General features: G+C 43.3%; 2 protein-coding genes across 2 annotated transcripts in view; one reads left to right on the top strand and one right to left on the bottom strand.

Moving 5' to 3' along the window:
* The window catches only part of POLR2B (RNA polymerase II subunit B), a 52,136-nt gene extending 36,491 nt beyond the window's left edge, over positions 1 to 15,645 (bottom strand). The window contains exons 1-3 of the mRNA XM_006167707.3: positions 15,517 to 15,645; positions 12,626 to 12,698; positions 6,535 to 6,685 (exon numbers count right to left, since the gene is read on the bottom strand). Of these exons, the coding sequence (XP_006167769.1) occupies positions 6,535 to 6,685; positions 12,626 to 12,698; positions 15,517 to 15,535 (243 nt within the window). The 5' untranslated portion in view covers positions 15,536 to 15,645. The remainder of the gene's footprint in view (positions 1 to 6,534; positions 6,686 to 12,625; positions 12,699 to 15,516) is intronic.
* A 96-nt stretch (positions 15,646 to 15,741) lies between these two features.
* Positions 15,742 to 16,621, top strand: part of NOA1 (nitric oxide associated 1) — a gene marked incomplete in the record, with an annotated part of 16,814 nt that continues 15,934 nt past the window's right edge. The window contains 1 exon segment of the mRNA XM_014583881.2: positions 15,742 to 16,616. Coding sequence (XP_014439367.1) covers positions 16,325 to 16,616 — 292 coding nt within the window.

Raw genomic sequence — 16,621 nt, 5'->3', positions numbered from 1 at the left:
CTGGATCCGGTGACTTAAAACTCACGCTGGGCACGTGTGTGTGCATGCCCAAGATCCCAAGAGGAGAATGGAGGAGAAGGGATTGTGGCATGACCATCTCCCCTGGGGGGTGATTTCTCGCTTTCTGTCTCTCTTTGCTGTCTGGCGAGCGCACGCGCCCTATAGCAAAAAAAAAAAAAAAAAAAAAAAAAAAAAAAACTAAATTTGAGAGGTAACTTTCAAAATATTTGTCATAATTTTTTTCTGACTCTGTAATGACGGAGACAGTATGGTTTAAATATTTTTGAGAAAATATTTACATGTCAGCTACTCAAACTGTTGAAAAGCAAAACACCCAGCACACAATTCCCAACTTAGCTCCACTTCTCAAAGTATTCTGTGGTTTACCATCTGCTAACAAAGATCAGTCTCTTTTTCTTCCTTCAAAGTCATTCTCAAGGTGATCCTCTGGTTGTGGCTGCTCTTTTGCAATCACTACTGATTACAATGTTGGGGTGGAAAAGTCCAGGTTATTTAACGGTATGAATTCTTCCATATGGCTTCTCTAATCTTCTCTGCCAGGCTCATCTGTTTATGGTGCCGGGCAATCTTCCTAAGAGCTTCTGGTGGCTTTCCTGAGATCTACCTTAGTTCCACAGCTTTCTGATCATATCTTCAGCTATGACATTCCAGTGAAAGCCCTGGCAGTAACGAGTATTTCCAATTTCTGATGCAAGGCAATAGGTATTACTGAATTTATGCAAATAACCGTTCTGCCACAAAATAAGAATACTCACAAATATTTTCCAATTCGAGGGGTTAGGTAAGGAGAAAAGTTTGTTTCAATTTAAAAAAAAAAAAAAAACCAACGAACAAAAAAATAACATTTTAAAAAATTGCTGAATCTATCAACAGTCAAAAGAATGCAAAATCCTGGGACCAGCAGTTAGTGTAATGGCTATGTAGCTGGATTCCCATGTAGTCGACCGTGGTTCAAGTTCCGGACCTGGTGGCTTAAACTTAACGCCAGGTGCGTGCGTGCCCAAGATCTTGAGAGGAGAATGGAGAAGGGACTGCGGAGCAGCCATCCCCCCTGGTCTTGGGTCTTGATATCTGAATGCCTCTTTAGGTTTGGAAAGTTTTCTTCCAGGATTTCATGGAATCGATTATCAATGCCCTTATTAGTCTCTTTACCTTCTGGGATACCAATTATCCAGATGTTTGCATGTTCAATGGTATCTAGTATTACTGATATATTATGCTCATGTTTTGGGGTTATTTTCTCTGTCTTTCTGGTATTTTCTTCTAGGTAAGTGGTTTTGTCTTCAACATTGGAGATTTAATCTTCTCCATGGTATAATATGCTTTTAAAACTTTCGTGGGAGGGGACCGCCAAGTGGTGTGATGGTTAAAAGCACAGGACTCCCATATGTTTTATGGCGGTTCGAGTCCTGGACCTGGTGGCTTGCTTTCCCACTTTCTCTCTCTCCCTCTGTCTCTCTCTGATCAAAAAAAATAAGATTCCGCAGGATGGGATTTGTTAAAGTTGTCAAGAATAAGGCCTACTTTAAGAGATACGAAGTGAAATTTAGAAGATAAAGAGGGTAAAACTGATTACTATGCTCAGAAACACTTGGTGATCCAGGATAAAATTAAGTACAACACACCCAAATAAAGGCTGATAGTTTGTATAACTAACAGAGATTTCATTTGTCAGATTGCTTATGCCCATACAGAAGGGGGTATGATACGTCTGCGCAGCTTATGCACACAAACTACCAAAATATGGTGTGAAGGTTGGCCTGACAGATTATGCTGCAGCGTATTGTACTGGCCTGCTCCTGGCCCACAGGCTTCTCAATAGTTTGGCATGGACAAGATCTATGAAGGTCAAGTGGAAGTGACAGGAGATGAGTACAATGTAGAAAGCATCGATGGTCAACCTGGGGCCTTCACCTGCTATTTGGATGCAGGCCTTGTCAGAACCGCCACAGGCAATAAAGCTTTGGGGGCCCTGAAGGGAGCGGTGGATGGAGGTTTATCCATCCCTCATAGGACCACATGATTCCCTGGTTACGATTCTGAAAGCAAGGAATCTAATGCAGAAGTCCATCGGAAGCACATCATGGGCCAGAATGTTGCAGACTACATGCGATACCTAATGGAAGAAGATGAAGACGCTTACAAGAAACAGTTCTCTCAGTACATAAAGAACAGTGTAACTCCAGACATGATAGAGGAGATGTATAAGAAAGAAAGCTCCCACTGCTATACAAGAGAATCCAGTCCATGAAAAGAAACCTAAGAAAGAAGTTAAAAAGAAGAGGTGGAATTGTCCCAAGATGTCCCTTGCCCAGAAGAAAGATCAGGTAGCCCAGAAGGCGGCAAGCTTCCTCAGAGCTCAGGAGGGGGCTGCTGAGAGCTAAACCAACATTTTTCAATTCAAGATAAAAGATAATAAATTACAACAAAGCAAAAAAATAAAAATAATAAAATAATAAACTAAAATAACAAAAATAAATAAATAATTCTTTTTTAAAAAACTTTCGAGGGAGGTTTTGATTTCCTATATTACAGTCTTCATCGATAACAACTCCATTTGATTCATTTTTATGGTGTGTATTTCTTCTTTCAAATCATGGAACTAGTTGTCTCTTTTCTCTTGCACCTTCTGAATTTCATTGTCTCTCATCTCTTGCATTTCGTTTAGTTTCACCACTATGAATATCCTGAGTTCTCTAATCGGTCATTTCCATGAGTTCCATTATACTGTCTGTGGATGATGAAGGGTTGTTCTTTTCCCCCGGAGGATATTTCCTTGGTTTCTCATATTTCTTGTGCCCCTGCACGGGTTTCTGGTCATCTGAAGGATTATACGTTTCTTCCTAACTTTCTGAAGTTAATTCTGAGCATTCCGAGGTGTACGGGAGGAGGTGATGTGATCTGCAATCTCTCTGCAGTTCTGTTTTCCTGATGCTCACCAAGCAACCTGCGCTTTTGACTTTAAACTTAGAGGTTGAAAGGCCTCACAGTTTCTAGGGAGCAGGTGCACGTGGGCTGAGCTGTGGGGTTTCAGCTGAGAGTTCAGAGGCATGTGGGAGGAGATGAGCTGCCCTCTCTGCAGCTCCGTACTTCTCCCTGCTGCTCACCATGCAGTCTCTCTTCTATTTCGGTTGGTGGTGTATTCACTTTTGCTAATTAGTTGAAGGTTTCTGCAACTGTAAGATCATGTGCTTCCCTTAACTGTACGGTACTTCCGGACAATCTCTCCTCTACTGTGTTTTGTGTTGTATACACAGAAAGAGATTTTGAGTTAAAAATTATAAAGAGAAGTTTTTCTCTTTAGGCAGCAGGTTCAGTAAGGGTTGAGAATTTCTATGACCCTGAAATCATTCAAATACTTGGCTACTGTGCACTTGGCCTATCTAGAATCTCAGAGTAAAGAGGCCGAGCAGCAGAGTGAGAAAGTAAAGTAAAAAAAAAAGAAAAGAAAAGAAAACAAAGGAGGAAAAAAAGGCAAATACAACCAAAAACAGGGGAAATTTTTCTTTTTTAAAAAAAGCAGAAAATGGGGACCAGCAGCTGGCGTAATGGCTGTTGCTGGACCCCCATGTAGCCGACCGCAGATCAAGTCCTGGACCCGGTGGCTTAAACTCACACCGGGCGCATGTGCGTGCGTGCCCAGGATCCCAAGAGGATAATGGAGGAGAAGGGATTGCAGTGTGGCCATCTCCCCTGGGGGGTGATTTCTCACTTTCTGTCTCTCTCTGTCTGTCTGGCAAGCGATGTGCTCTATAGCAAAAACCTCTCCCAAAATAAAAAATACTTTAAAAGAAAAAAACAATAGCAAAAAATGCTGAAATGCCTAAGCTTCTTTATTTCTCACTTTCCCTCTCTCTCATTCTTTGGTCAAATTTAAATAAATAAATAAATAAATAAATAATATAAAATTAGTCCTGCCTGCCCTTCAAGGTCAGTTTAAATCCCTCCCATCTTTTCAATACAAAATTCTGATGACCAAGCTTAGACGATCTCTTCTTCTTGTACATTGCTAGTACTGGCACTTGGAATTGCTATGCTATGTCGTTATCTCTCTTACCATGGAAAGACTATGAAGAGAAAATGAGCCAACAATAAAAGGCATTTCATGTCCCTTTCTCCAGCAGTCCCAGAAGAACCAATTACTTTTGTTTTTATGAGCAAAATTCTGGGCAGCATCTTCAACTAGAATGAGAATATTAAACCAGCGCTTAGGAGACAAGCTACAAAAAAGAACTGGAGGGACCAGCAGTTAGCATAATGGCTATGTCGCTGGACTCCCACGTAGTCGACCGTGGTTCGAGTCCCCGACCCGGTGGCTTAAAACTCACGCTGGGCACGTGTGCGTGCGTGCCCAAGATCCCGAGAGGAGAATGGAGGAGAAGGGATTGCGGCGTGGCCATCCTCCCTGGGGAGTGATTTCTCGCTTTCTGTCTCTATGTCTCTCTCTGTCTGTCTGGCAAGCGCTCGCGCCCTATAGCAAAAACCTCTCCAAAAAAAAAAAAAAAAAAGAACTGGAGTGTCCGAAGCAAAGACCTCTCTCTGCTCAACTCTATTTCCAGGGCTCTCCCTAGTTTACCTGGTCTCTCAGCCTTCCCGGCTCTCACACGCCAACATGTTCCCACAGCTGCCCTCTACTCTAAAACTGGGGACAGTGGTTATTTTTAGAATACTTACTTGTATTTACTCCTATAAAACCATGTTATAAAACTGTACCCTTGCGGGGCTGGCAGGTAGCATGGTGGTTGGGATGCTGGACTCCCACGTGACCAACCATGGTTTGAGTCCCAGACCTGGCAGCTTGCTTTCATAATTTCCCTTTCTCTCACCTCTCTCTCATTCTCTCTGGTTAAAAAAAATGATGATGATGATGATGATGAATAAAATTTAAATAATTCTTTTAAAAAAATCTACACTTGCTATAATTTTACCATGCTAAAAAGCATGTATATGTATAAAAAACTAAAAATAACTGAAAAAAAAAACACAGCTGATCTATACAGACAATTTTCCTTTATTAATCATATATTCTTATAGTAATATATTTCAAGCAGTAAATAAAAATTAGGACAAAAATCTTTTTTTTCCCTGAAGAATTATTTAACTTTACTTATTTATTTATTTAATTTAAATTTGACCAGACAGGGACAGAGTGAGAGAGAGAGAAAATAAGCTGCCAGTCCAAGACTTGAACCAGGGTCTGCCATGTAGAAGAACAGGGCACCCTTAACTACCACGTCACCTGCCGGCCCCCCAGAAACCTTTAAGTCCCTTTTTTAATTACTCTTATCCTGTAAAAGGAAAAAGTGGGGTTATCTAAATCAATATAACTACTTCTGGCTCATCTCTCTTTGTTCATATTCCCCTGTCCCCTCTTCCCAACTATTTTTTTTTTCTTTTTCTGGTACAAGAAACAAAAGAGTAAGAAACAGACAAATTTAGGTGAATGGGGCAAGTTAGCACTGACTCAGCTTATTTTTGACCAGTAAATCTTTAAAAGAAACTCACAAGTTAATCAAAAGAGAAATACAATAGAGGCTATCCAAACAAACAAATTACAACAAAAATTAAAAACAACAACAAATAGGGGCTGGCAGGTGGCACGGTGGTTAAGGGCGCCGGACTCCCACAGGGCTGCCCACCTGCAGTTCTGAGTCCCGACCCGGAGATTTGCTTTCTCACTTTCTCTCTCTGTCCCTCTCTGGTCAAGTTAAAATAAATACAAATTCTTAATACAACAATAACAAATAATAAGTATGACATCTTATGAAACCCAGGGCAACAAGAGGCACTATTACCCGACTGTTGAAGATAACCCCAAAATAGATACAGGAAAACCCCAAAGTCCAAATCTAACAACCTTTGGGGAAGGATGTAGGAGAGTGACAGTTTAGCCAAAGCACATATCCTGCTGGCTGCATCTGACAGTCACTCCCCACCTTCTCTGGCATATGCTGTCCCCCTCACCACGCCAAGACACAGCAAGGTGAGGTCTACTGATATGCACTCTTCCCACCTATTAAATACGTACTACCTGAATAAGGGTTGGGGCCAGCCACTATGGGGCAGCAGTAATGAAAGTGCCCTGCTGCCTGGGGAATTCAGACCCCCCCCCAGGTCAGCTTGAAACATGCAAAGCACAGGCAGCCAGGGCCTTGAGGAGTAGAAGGCTGGGGAAAGGGACTCATGGCACTATGAGATCCTGTCAAGGGTGTCTGCCCCCCATCCCTCTCTCTCCTGCACATGCTGTCACAAAAAAAAAAAAGAAGGGAGGGAGGAAAGGAGAGAGGGAAGACCAGGGCAACAGAGCTGCAGCACAGTCGTACCCACATGCACAGAACAGGGGTTTTGGATTATTTGCAAAAACGCATTTCCACTAGTAAGAACAAATCAGGTGCTGACTGAAGATGCTGTAAGTACACTGCTAAATGATTTTAACAACATGTTTAACCTTTTTTTTTCTTAAACCAGGTGAGAGTGGGCCAAAACGTCAAGCCCACAGAATAACCATCTTACCGGTTCTTCAACTTCTCCGCTGGCATGCTGCGCTTCAGCCTGCAGGTCTATAGGAGGAGCATCTTCCACAATCCTTTGAACAGACATCTGAATAAACTCATCAAAAGAATCCAGCTGTTGTCTGACCAAGCCTTTCTCGTCAAAATAGGAACTGGGAAAATATTTGAGTTCATAATCAGTTGCAACTTAGTGATACTTTTTCTTCCATATTTTTCCATTTTTATAATTCAACAAATACTCATTAAACATTATATGCCAGTCACTGTGCAAGATCCTATGAGGTATCAAAAAAGGACTAAGGCCAGGAGTAGAATTTATTACACAGAAACTGATTTACGAATGTCCTTTACAGACAAATTTCACTCAGCCTCTCTGAAACATTTCTTGAAAAGTGTCAGGGAAGAAAGCTAAAGAAAAGGGACAAAGATGATAAGAATTTTAATTGAATAAAGGAGGATGATGATGTAAATGACTAGACTAGGAAATGTATGAGAATACAATTTTAGGTTTAAGATCATTAGATCTGGAACCAGCAGTTGGAGTAATAGCTGTCGCTGGACTCCCATGTAGTCGACCGTGGTTCAAACTCCCACACTCAGGGGCTTAAATTCACGCTGGGCACATGTGCATGCATGCCCAAAATCCTGACAGGACAAGGGAAGAAAAGGAATTGAGGCGTGGACCACCCTGGGGGGGTGATTTCTCGCTTTCTGTCTCTCTGTCTCTCTCTGTCTTTCTGGCGAGCGCATGTGCCCTACAGCAAAAACCTCTTTAAAAAGAAAAAACTGACTTTAGTGATGGCAGTCAGGTAACATGGACTCCCACACGGCTGACTGTGATTCAAGCTCTGGATCTGGTGGCTTGCTTTCTCATTTTCCTTCTCTCTCTTTCTCTCTCTCTCTTTCTCTCGTCAAATTAAGAAATAAATAATAACACATAAAATTAATCACTCAAAAAAAAAAAAAAAGATAATTCTTGCCTGGCTGCTCTGGCACAAGCAGTGGGTAACATAATGGACCAGAAGTGCTAGCTAGAAGCCACCTGGCCTACCACAGGTTCAGACCCCAACAGACCTGCAATATGCCAGATACCCAAGATCGTGACTCAGCTGGAGGGCTAGGAGAAAGGAATTCCAGCATGACCACAGCCTGTCAAGGATGTGCTTCTCTCTCACATTTTTGAGGAAAAAAAAATTAAGTTTATCTATGATAGTGTGTACATAAGAGGGAGAGAACCCCTGGCAGAATCTCATCATGCCATGATCCCCCCGCCCCAGCCCTCCAGCTTGCAGGATCTAGGTGCCTGTGTGCCAGCATGCCCAGCACGTTTTCAGGTCCTAGGCAACCAAACGCAGTCAGCACATGACTTCTACCACAGCAGTGCAGTTTGCTCCTGAAGACACCATCAGGCCAGGCCACAAAATGTTTTTCATTTTTAATTTTTTAAAAATATGATTGTTAGTTCTATTTTGAATATAGTGTGGATAAAAGCAGGTCATTTAAATGAAAACACTCAGCAAATTTGGCTGGTGATGAAAATGGAGCACAGGTGAGAGATCAGAGCTACGAGTGTAGACAGAAAAATCACACGGTGAAGTCCTAACTAGTACGAACAATCTGGAAAAGCAGACATTACTGATTTCAGGGAACATTTTTCACATGAGGAAGGCTATAGGATGTAAATACAGGTACAAAAGGAACCTCAAGAGATCACCCCCTCTCCAACCCAGAACAGCAGCCTAGGTAGGCAGCACAGAGGCTGGGAGAGCTCTGAGATCAAGCACACCCAAGGGCTGGACGGTCTCGGCCTTCCTCAGCAGCAGGCACTGCCCCCACCAGCACACTTCCTCGTCTTAGATCTTCCACCTGTGACCCCTGCCATCTTGTACTGTGACTCTCTTTGCTTCTGCTCCCAACTTGGCAGTAATTACTGACTTTTCCATCTTCACGTCAATTTTCTGAGACAATACATATAGCCCACCTAATCACCAGCTCCCAATTTGGCAACACCAGGTCACTTCACAGGTCACTGGCAGGCCTATAAAGCAGCTGGCTTTCGGTCACAGTCCCACCCTGATCCAGTCGACCACAACTGGCAACAGAGGGAGCTAGGTCCCATAGTGGACAATACAGCACTCACGCTCCTTGGGAAGGTAGAGCCTAAGCAGAAGCTGAAGCAATTTTCAACAGACTCTGGGATAACAGGAAAGAAATTTCTCCCAACCACTTAGATTAGCCACTGGCATATAAAAGAAAAACACACGGAAAGCATTGGCTGTGATACAAATAGCTATGTTTTTTATGAATAACTTCAGATGAAAAAGATCTTGAGACCAGCAGTTAGCATAATGGCTATGTCGCTGAACTCCCATGTAGCTGACTGCGGTTCAAGTCCCTGATCTGGTGGCTTAACCTCATGCCGGGCGTGTGTGCGTGTGTGCCCAACATCCCAAGAGGAGAATGGAGAACGGACTGTGGTGTGGCCATCCCCCCTGGGGGGGGGGATTTCTCACTTTCTGTCTCTCTGTCTCTCTCTGTCTTTCTGGCGAGTGCCCACGCCCTATAGCAAAAACCTCTCCAAAAAAAAAAAAAGATGAAAAAGATCTTAATCAAACTATAGACAAATTTCAGTATCTCAGGAAGTTGAACCATGCTAACTGCCCCAAAATCATTACAACAATGCTTCGCTAGAATTCTATCATTTCAACACCTAAACTCAATAAATATTTCATATCTATGGTATTTACTGTTATGCTTACTTTACCAGAAGTCATTTTACTCAAGTTACCATGATGTTGAGAAACAGCATAACTGGAACCAGCAGATGGTGTAATGGTTATGCTGTTGGACTCACGCAAGTTGATGGCAATTCGAGTCCCAGATCCGGCAGCTTAAAACACACCAGGCACGTGTGCATGCATGCCCACGATCCCGAGAGGAGAATGGAGAAGATCCTGCAGCATGGCCACCCTCCCCCCAAGGGGGTGATTTCTCGCTTTCTCTCTCTGTGTCTCTGTCTGACTTTCTGGCAAGTGCACGTGCCCTAAAGCTAAAATCTCTCTTGAAAAAAAAAAAAAAAAGAAACATCGGGGCCAGTAGGTGGTGTGGTGGTTAGGGGCCCTGGACTCCCACATGGCCGACCACTGTTTGAATCCCAGACCAGGCAGCTTGCTTTCTCACTTTCCCTCTCTCTCTCATTCTCACTCTGTCCCTCTCCGGTCACATTTAAATAAATAAATAAAGTTAAAATAATTTTTTTAAAAAGAGACACCATATGCATATTGAAAGATCACTTAATGTTTAAAAGTGGAAACACTAAGTTTTATTATACAATAGCCAAAGCACTCACAGTCAATTAAGGTTTAAAAATTAAAAAAACTGATTTTGTAATAAATTATAAACGTTTTCATAGTTCAAAACAAGAGTACCTTATCCTTGAATAGTCTACCACATATGTTTTTTTTTTTTGGAGAGATTTTCACTGTAGGGCGTGTGCGCTCGCCAGACAGACAGAGAGAGACATAGAGACAGAAAGCGAGAAATCACCTCCCAGGGGGGATGGTCATGCCGCAATCCCCTCTCCTCCATTCTCCTCTCGGGATCTTGGGCACGCACACACACGCGCCCGGCGTGAGTTTTAAGCCACCGGGTCCGGGACACGAACCACGGTCGACTATGTGGGAGTCCAGCGACATAGCCATTATGCTAACTGCTGGTTCCCTCTACTACATATGTTGAGAACAACTCTTCTACATCTAGGATCGAAATATTTGTTCTACCTGGAAAATGTAGATTATAGACACACTCCAGACATCTACCCAGTTACTGTTTCCTAGTAAATGTCTCTTGGCATTTAGTACTCAAACACTATAGAAGATACAAATGTCTCAACATAAAGGTTTTGTTTTGTTTTGCTTTTTTTAGGAATTATTTCATTTTATTTGTTAGTATTATTTTTTTAATTTGACCAGAGAGAGACAGAAAGAAAAAGGGAAAGTAAGAATGTAAGCTGCCAGGTCCAGAACTCAAATGGTAGTCAGCCATATGGCAGTCCAGCGCCGTTCTCATCATGCCACCTCCCGGATCCTCAATATAAAGTTTTTACAACTCACATTTAATGCAAAAAATACATTTACTTAACATTCTCAAAACCCAATACGCTTTTAACAAAACATCAGACAGTAAGTTATGTTCCAAATACACATGGCAAACTATCAAACGATATGTTCTTTGAAAAGAGGAAGAGTGTGGATCAAGAGGATGTGCACCTTGGAGCTGGCAGGGCTCAGACAGGCATCCTTCATCATGTTACTGCATGCAAAGCAACTCGTCTGGTGATCGGAGAGAACTGCACACATTAACAGCCTTACATAGCAAGACGTTTCGTTATCATTTACAAGTTACTCTTCCTATGTAAGGCTTCTTTCTCAGTTTTATTACATTTTAGTTAGACTTAAAATTGAATGGAGAGGCCAGCATGTGGTGTGGCAGGTAAGGCGCTGAATCCCACATAGCTGAATAAAGTGATTCAAGTGTCTCAGACCCGGCAGTTTGAAAAATCACACCTGTGCATGCATGCCCAAAATCCTGAGGGAAAATGAAGAAGGGACTGTGGCACGACCACCCACTGGGGGTGATTTCTTACTTTCCCTCTCTCTGTCACACTCTGTCTCTGACAACTGCACATGCCCTATGGCAAAAACTTTAAAACATTTTTAAATTAAAAACTGGATAGAAGTACCAGCTGAGGGCTGGCAGGTGGCATGGTGGTTCAGGGCACTGGACTCCGTGGCTCTGCCCCTCTCTGGTCAAATTAAAATAAGTAAATAAATAAATAAAGTTAAATAAAATAATTCTTTTAAAAAAAGTTGAAATACTACTCACCTATTAAAAATAAAAAACATTACTTTTTTTAAAGAATTTTTTAATTTAACTTTATTTTTTAAATTTATTTGTTTTAATTTGACTAGAGAGAGATGGAGTGTGTGGGGGAGGGGGAGTGAGAAAGCAAGCCACCAGGTCTGGGACTCGAACCACAGTTGGCCATGTGGGAGTCCAGTACCATTAACTACCACACTGCATGCTGGTCCCACCTCTCTCTCTCTCTCTCTCTCTCTCTCTCTCTCTCTCTCGGAGTTTTGCCATAGGGCACATTCACCTGCCAGAGGGAGAGAGAAAGAGAGAGAGAGGAGAGAAATCACCCCCTAGAGGGATGGCCACACCACAATCCATTCTCCTCTTGGGATTTTGGGCACGTACACAAACACACCCAGAACGTTTTTCAAGTCACTCGAACTGCTCATAGTTGGCCATGTGGGATCCAGTCACTTTAACTACCACACCACCAGTGAACTCAAAAAATAACATTTTTAATAAATGTTTTCTGAATAGACTGGAACTTGTAATCCCTATGTGTAGGGGGAGGGATAAGAAAGACTAACCACTTAAAATAACAAAAAAAAAAAAAAAAGAAGAATCAAATTACCATCACCAGTTATGGAACAATGGCTCCTGACAATGTGTACTGAGAATATATGTGGCCAAAATCCCAAGAGGAGAATGGACTGTGGCATGGCCATTCCTCCAGGGCGATTTCTCACTTTCCCTCTCTCTGTCTCTGGTGAGTGCACATGCCCTACAGCAAAAACCTTTTTTTTTTTTTTTTTAAATAAAAAAGTGGGGGAGGGACAACATTTGGATAAGGTCTGTAGATGAGGTAAGATTACTGTACCAATATTAATTTGATCACTATATTATGACTATGTAAAAGAATGTCCTTAGGTCTTTGGTAAATACAGAAGTCTCAAAATGTTTTAGAAGAAAATATGTATAGAGAGAAAAAGGAAACAAAGAAATGTAGTATAAGGTTAGCATTTACAAAATCTGGGTGAAATATGTTAATAAATTTATAGTATAACTTTTCTAGAAGTGTGAAATACTTCAAAAACAAGTTAAATATGTAAGGAAAATAAAGACTTGTATAGCATATTCACATAGAACATCTATTTATCAAAAACAGAATAAGCAGAAATCTCTTTATATGTATGTTATGGTGCCTTTTAAAGCATATTCAGTTTTGGCTAATAAGTTACCTTATTACAATCCAGCATGCTTCCTGCCATAAATCAGGAGTGATTTCATCATCATCCTCATCATATTGCATATCTGCAAAGACAAAAATATTGTATTCATTTGCAATAAGAGGCCAAAAGTTAACATCTTGCTCCTGTGACCTGAAGTAAAAGAAACATATTTATTCTCTGCTAAATAAAAAGCAATCCTTGTATCCCACTTGGCTAATATTTCAGCCAATTTTGTAAATAAAATGATAGATGTCTAGGGACCAGCAGGTGGCATGGTGGTTAAGGCGCTGGACACTCCCACATGGCTGACCACGGTTTGAGTCCCGGATCTGGTAGCTTGCTTTCTCACGTACCCTCTTTCTCTCTCTGTCTCTCTCTGTCAAATTAAGAATAAATGAATGAATAAATAATTTTTTTTTTTTTGGAGAGATTTTCACTGTAGGGCGCGTGCGCTCGCCAGACAGACAGAGAGAGACATAGAGACAGAAAGCGAGAAATCACCCCCCAGGGGGGATGGTCACGCCGCAATCCCTTCTCCTCCATTCTCCTCTCGGGATCTTGGGCACGCACGCACACGCGCCCGGCGTGAGTTTTAAGCCACCGGGTCCGGGACACGAACCGCGGTCGACTACGTGGGAGTCCAGTGACATAGCCATTACGCTAACTGCTGGTTCCCAATAAATAATTTTTTAAAAAAATGATAGATGTCTATGACACACAGCTATCCTGCCAATTTAAAAAGACGTATTAAGGACCAGCAGTTGGCGTAGTGGCTATGTTGTGATGGACTCTGTAGTCCACTGCAGTTCGAGTCGCAGTCCTGGTGGCTTAAACTCATGCTGGGCACGTGTGTGCGTGTCCAAGATCCTGAGAGGAGAATGGAGAAGAGATTGCAGCATAGCCATCCCCCTGGTGGTGATTTCTCGCTTTCTTTCTGTCTCTTTCTGGCAAGCGCATGTACCCTATAGCAAAAACTTCTGCCCCCCTCCATAAAAAAGATAAAAAGACATAATATTACAAAGGTACAGCGAAAGTTGTGTGAATTTGTAAGTTTCCATCTTCTCCAGAAAATCCATGGGATTCTCATTCGTACCTACCCATAACAATAACTAGCAACAAGCTCATTCTCCTCTGATCAATACGTTCCTCAAACTGGACACACGGAGCAGGAAAGGGAGTGGGGCAGGGAAAGGTTCCAATAGCTGAGCAATACCCTAAGGTGGGATGGTCTATTACTACAACATCCCATGCATGAAGGCGTGTAACAGACTGTATTTTCCAAAGATGGAAACAACTTTATCTCCCATCCTACAGGTTCTTCTAGAGATCTTACACTCTTACCATCAAGAAATAGTGGTCTACGCATCCTCTCCTTGAATCTAGGTGGATTTTCAACTCTGCTATAACTAAGAGAATGCAGCCTAAGTGATGGTGCGTGACCTCACAAGCTAGGTCACCGAAGTTTCCATCCTGTTTGCAAAATACCTGCGTCTGAAACACTGAGCTGCCATTAAAGTCCGACGACCTGGCCACGCTGTAGTGGGTGCTTTCTCCCTTTCCCTCCCTCTCTCTGTAATGTTTTCCTTTCCGCTTATATATGATGCTATGGTTACCTTTAGTGATTTAAAATACATAGGAGGAACCAGCCCAGTGGCACAGTGGTTATGGTGGTTGGATCCCATGTGACCAACCGAGCAGTTCAATCCAGCAGCTTGGAAAAGAACCCAAGCATGAATGTGCACATGTGGGCCCAGAATCCTAAGAGGTGAATGGAGAAGGGATTATGGTGGCCATCCTCCATGGGGGGAGGGGTGATTTTTTTACTCACTCTCTTTCTCTCTCTCCCCAGCAATACTACATGCCCTACAGCAAAACTTAAAAAAAAAGGGGGGGGTTGTGTACATAATTCATGCACATACTACACCATTTTATGTAAGGGACTTGAGTATCCTGGGATTTGGACATCCAGGAGGGGTCCTGAAACCGATTCCCGGAAGATTAAGGAGATGACTGCAGTTGTCCCCCCAATCCAACCATAGCGGTTTAGCTTTCCATGGCTACCAGGGTCAATTGCTGTCAGATAATAGGTGAATACAAACAATAAAATATTTTGAGAGCAACCACACTCATAACTTTTATCACTGTTCATTGTTATAACTGTTTTATTTTATTGTTGTTAGTCTCTTACTATACCTCATTTATAAATCAAATTTATCATATGTACGTATGTATAGGGAAAAATATATATATAGGGTTCTGTACTATCCAGGGTTCATTCATTGGGAGTGTTGGAACACACATTCCTGGGGGACAGGAGGGTATGGCTGTTGGGTAGAATACATAACATATGAGAACCGTGTCATCTTGTAGGAAAAGGAAGTTTAAAGGCCATGTTAAAGAAAATTTACTTAGACTTAAGAAAAACCTAAAGGAATGTCAATGGAGACTAAGCTCCCCTCCCAATATTCTGTCTCCGGCGTATTTCCAGAGACAACCACAATGCCTGGCACACGTTTGATTCTCGGAAATTGAGCTAATCAGTAAATCGATGAACTGTAGCCTTAAGGAAAATCAAAAAGAGGGCCTTTTAAAGTCATAAACGGTTGAATGTGTCTCCTGGTTCTGCACGCTATTTAAATATGGGAGGACGGTATCGGATTTAACCCGAAACATCGGAGAAGAACAAGTCAACCAGGCCGAGCACATAAAAGCAAGGTTCTCTGCACCCTCCACCTCTAGCAATCCCAGCTCCGGTCCCGGCCCGCGGGAGGTGGGAGCCACGACTATGGACTCGTGCGGCGGCAGGCGGGAGAAAAGGCCGCAGAGCCTCAAGCCGTCCAGCTTCCCAGCTTCTCTGCTAAAACGGATCGCCGCGGAGTGTGTTTCGAGAGGTCACCTACCCTCGTCCGCGTCATACATATTGGCAAACGGTTCTCGAGTTCCGAACTCTTGAAATCAGAGACAAGAGAGGCGAGCAGCTCCCGCCGGCACCTAGAACCACAGACCGACTGATTTCCGTCTCCGGCGTTCCCAGAATGCTTCGCGTCTCACATCAAAGGCCACGCTGCCGCCAACGTAAGATCCGCGCCTGCGCGACTCGCCGGGTGCGGGAGGGCTGGTGTTAAAGAGTTGCGCGTGCGCACACTGTGAGCCGGCGGCTGAAAGGACAGCTCCTGCTATCTGGGAGTCGGATCCAGCTACCGAAAAGTTTTTTTGGTCTATTTCTAAATGTTGTTACACAAATAATGATACCTAAAAGAAAAAAAGGGCCAAGTATATTTTTTAAATAAAAGAGTTTGTGAAAATAAAAAGTTTTAGTTGTGGCCGAAAGCCTGCAGCAACCGATACTTTATTTTTTGTACTTCTAAAAACCAAAAAAACAGCAAAGCTTCTAAAGATGTGACTTATTAAGGGTAGCCTGTGCCAACGGTGCTGCATTGAAGCGTTGAGAAAGAACAAACTCAAAACCCTCAGCACCAGCTACCGCCCACCTAGCACAGCCTAAGTGCTTGGTTTCCGCCGCAGCTTCAAGTGGGTTCTCCCGTTTCTGCGCTCCCATCGCGAGAACTCACGGGATTAGACGCGAGAAGAGCGGGACAGCTCCCAGGAACTCGCGTCCCAGCTTTCGTCTGGAGGTTAACGTGCATGTAAGCCCCCACTGCGCGTGCGCACACGTGGCTCCGCCCAGGTGCCGGGCCGGTTTTCTCCATGCTGCCCGCACGCCTATCCCGTAGGTTGCTCCGTCCTTTCCTTCGGAGATCGGCTCCCACCGTAGAGCGCTATGGCCTCCGGGAGCCGGTCCTGGGGAAGAGATGCGCGGCTTCCTCCTCCTTCCAACGCCGTTCGGGCCTGGGCCGTGAGCTTCCTTATGGCCCCACGCCGACTGCGGGATACGGAGGAAGTCCTGACTTGGAGGAGCGTTTTCTGTTCCCGGAGTATGTTCCGGAGCCGGAGCCTCCGCCGACTCCCGAGGAGCAGCTGCGGGAGCTGCAGCAGCGGCCGGGG

The sequence above is a fragment of the Tupaia chinensis genome, unplaced genomic scaffold (assembly GCF_000334495.1).
Source record: "Tupaia chinensis unplaced genomic scaffold, TupChi_1.0 Scaffold144982_1, whole genome shotgun sequence".
Classification (NCBI taxonomy): Eukaryota; Metazoa; Chordata; class Mammalia; order Scandentia; family Tupaiidae; genus Tupaia; species Tupaia belangeri.
This window is presented reverse-complemented; position numbering and strand designations above follow the sequence as displayed.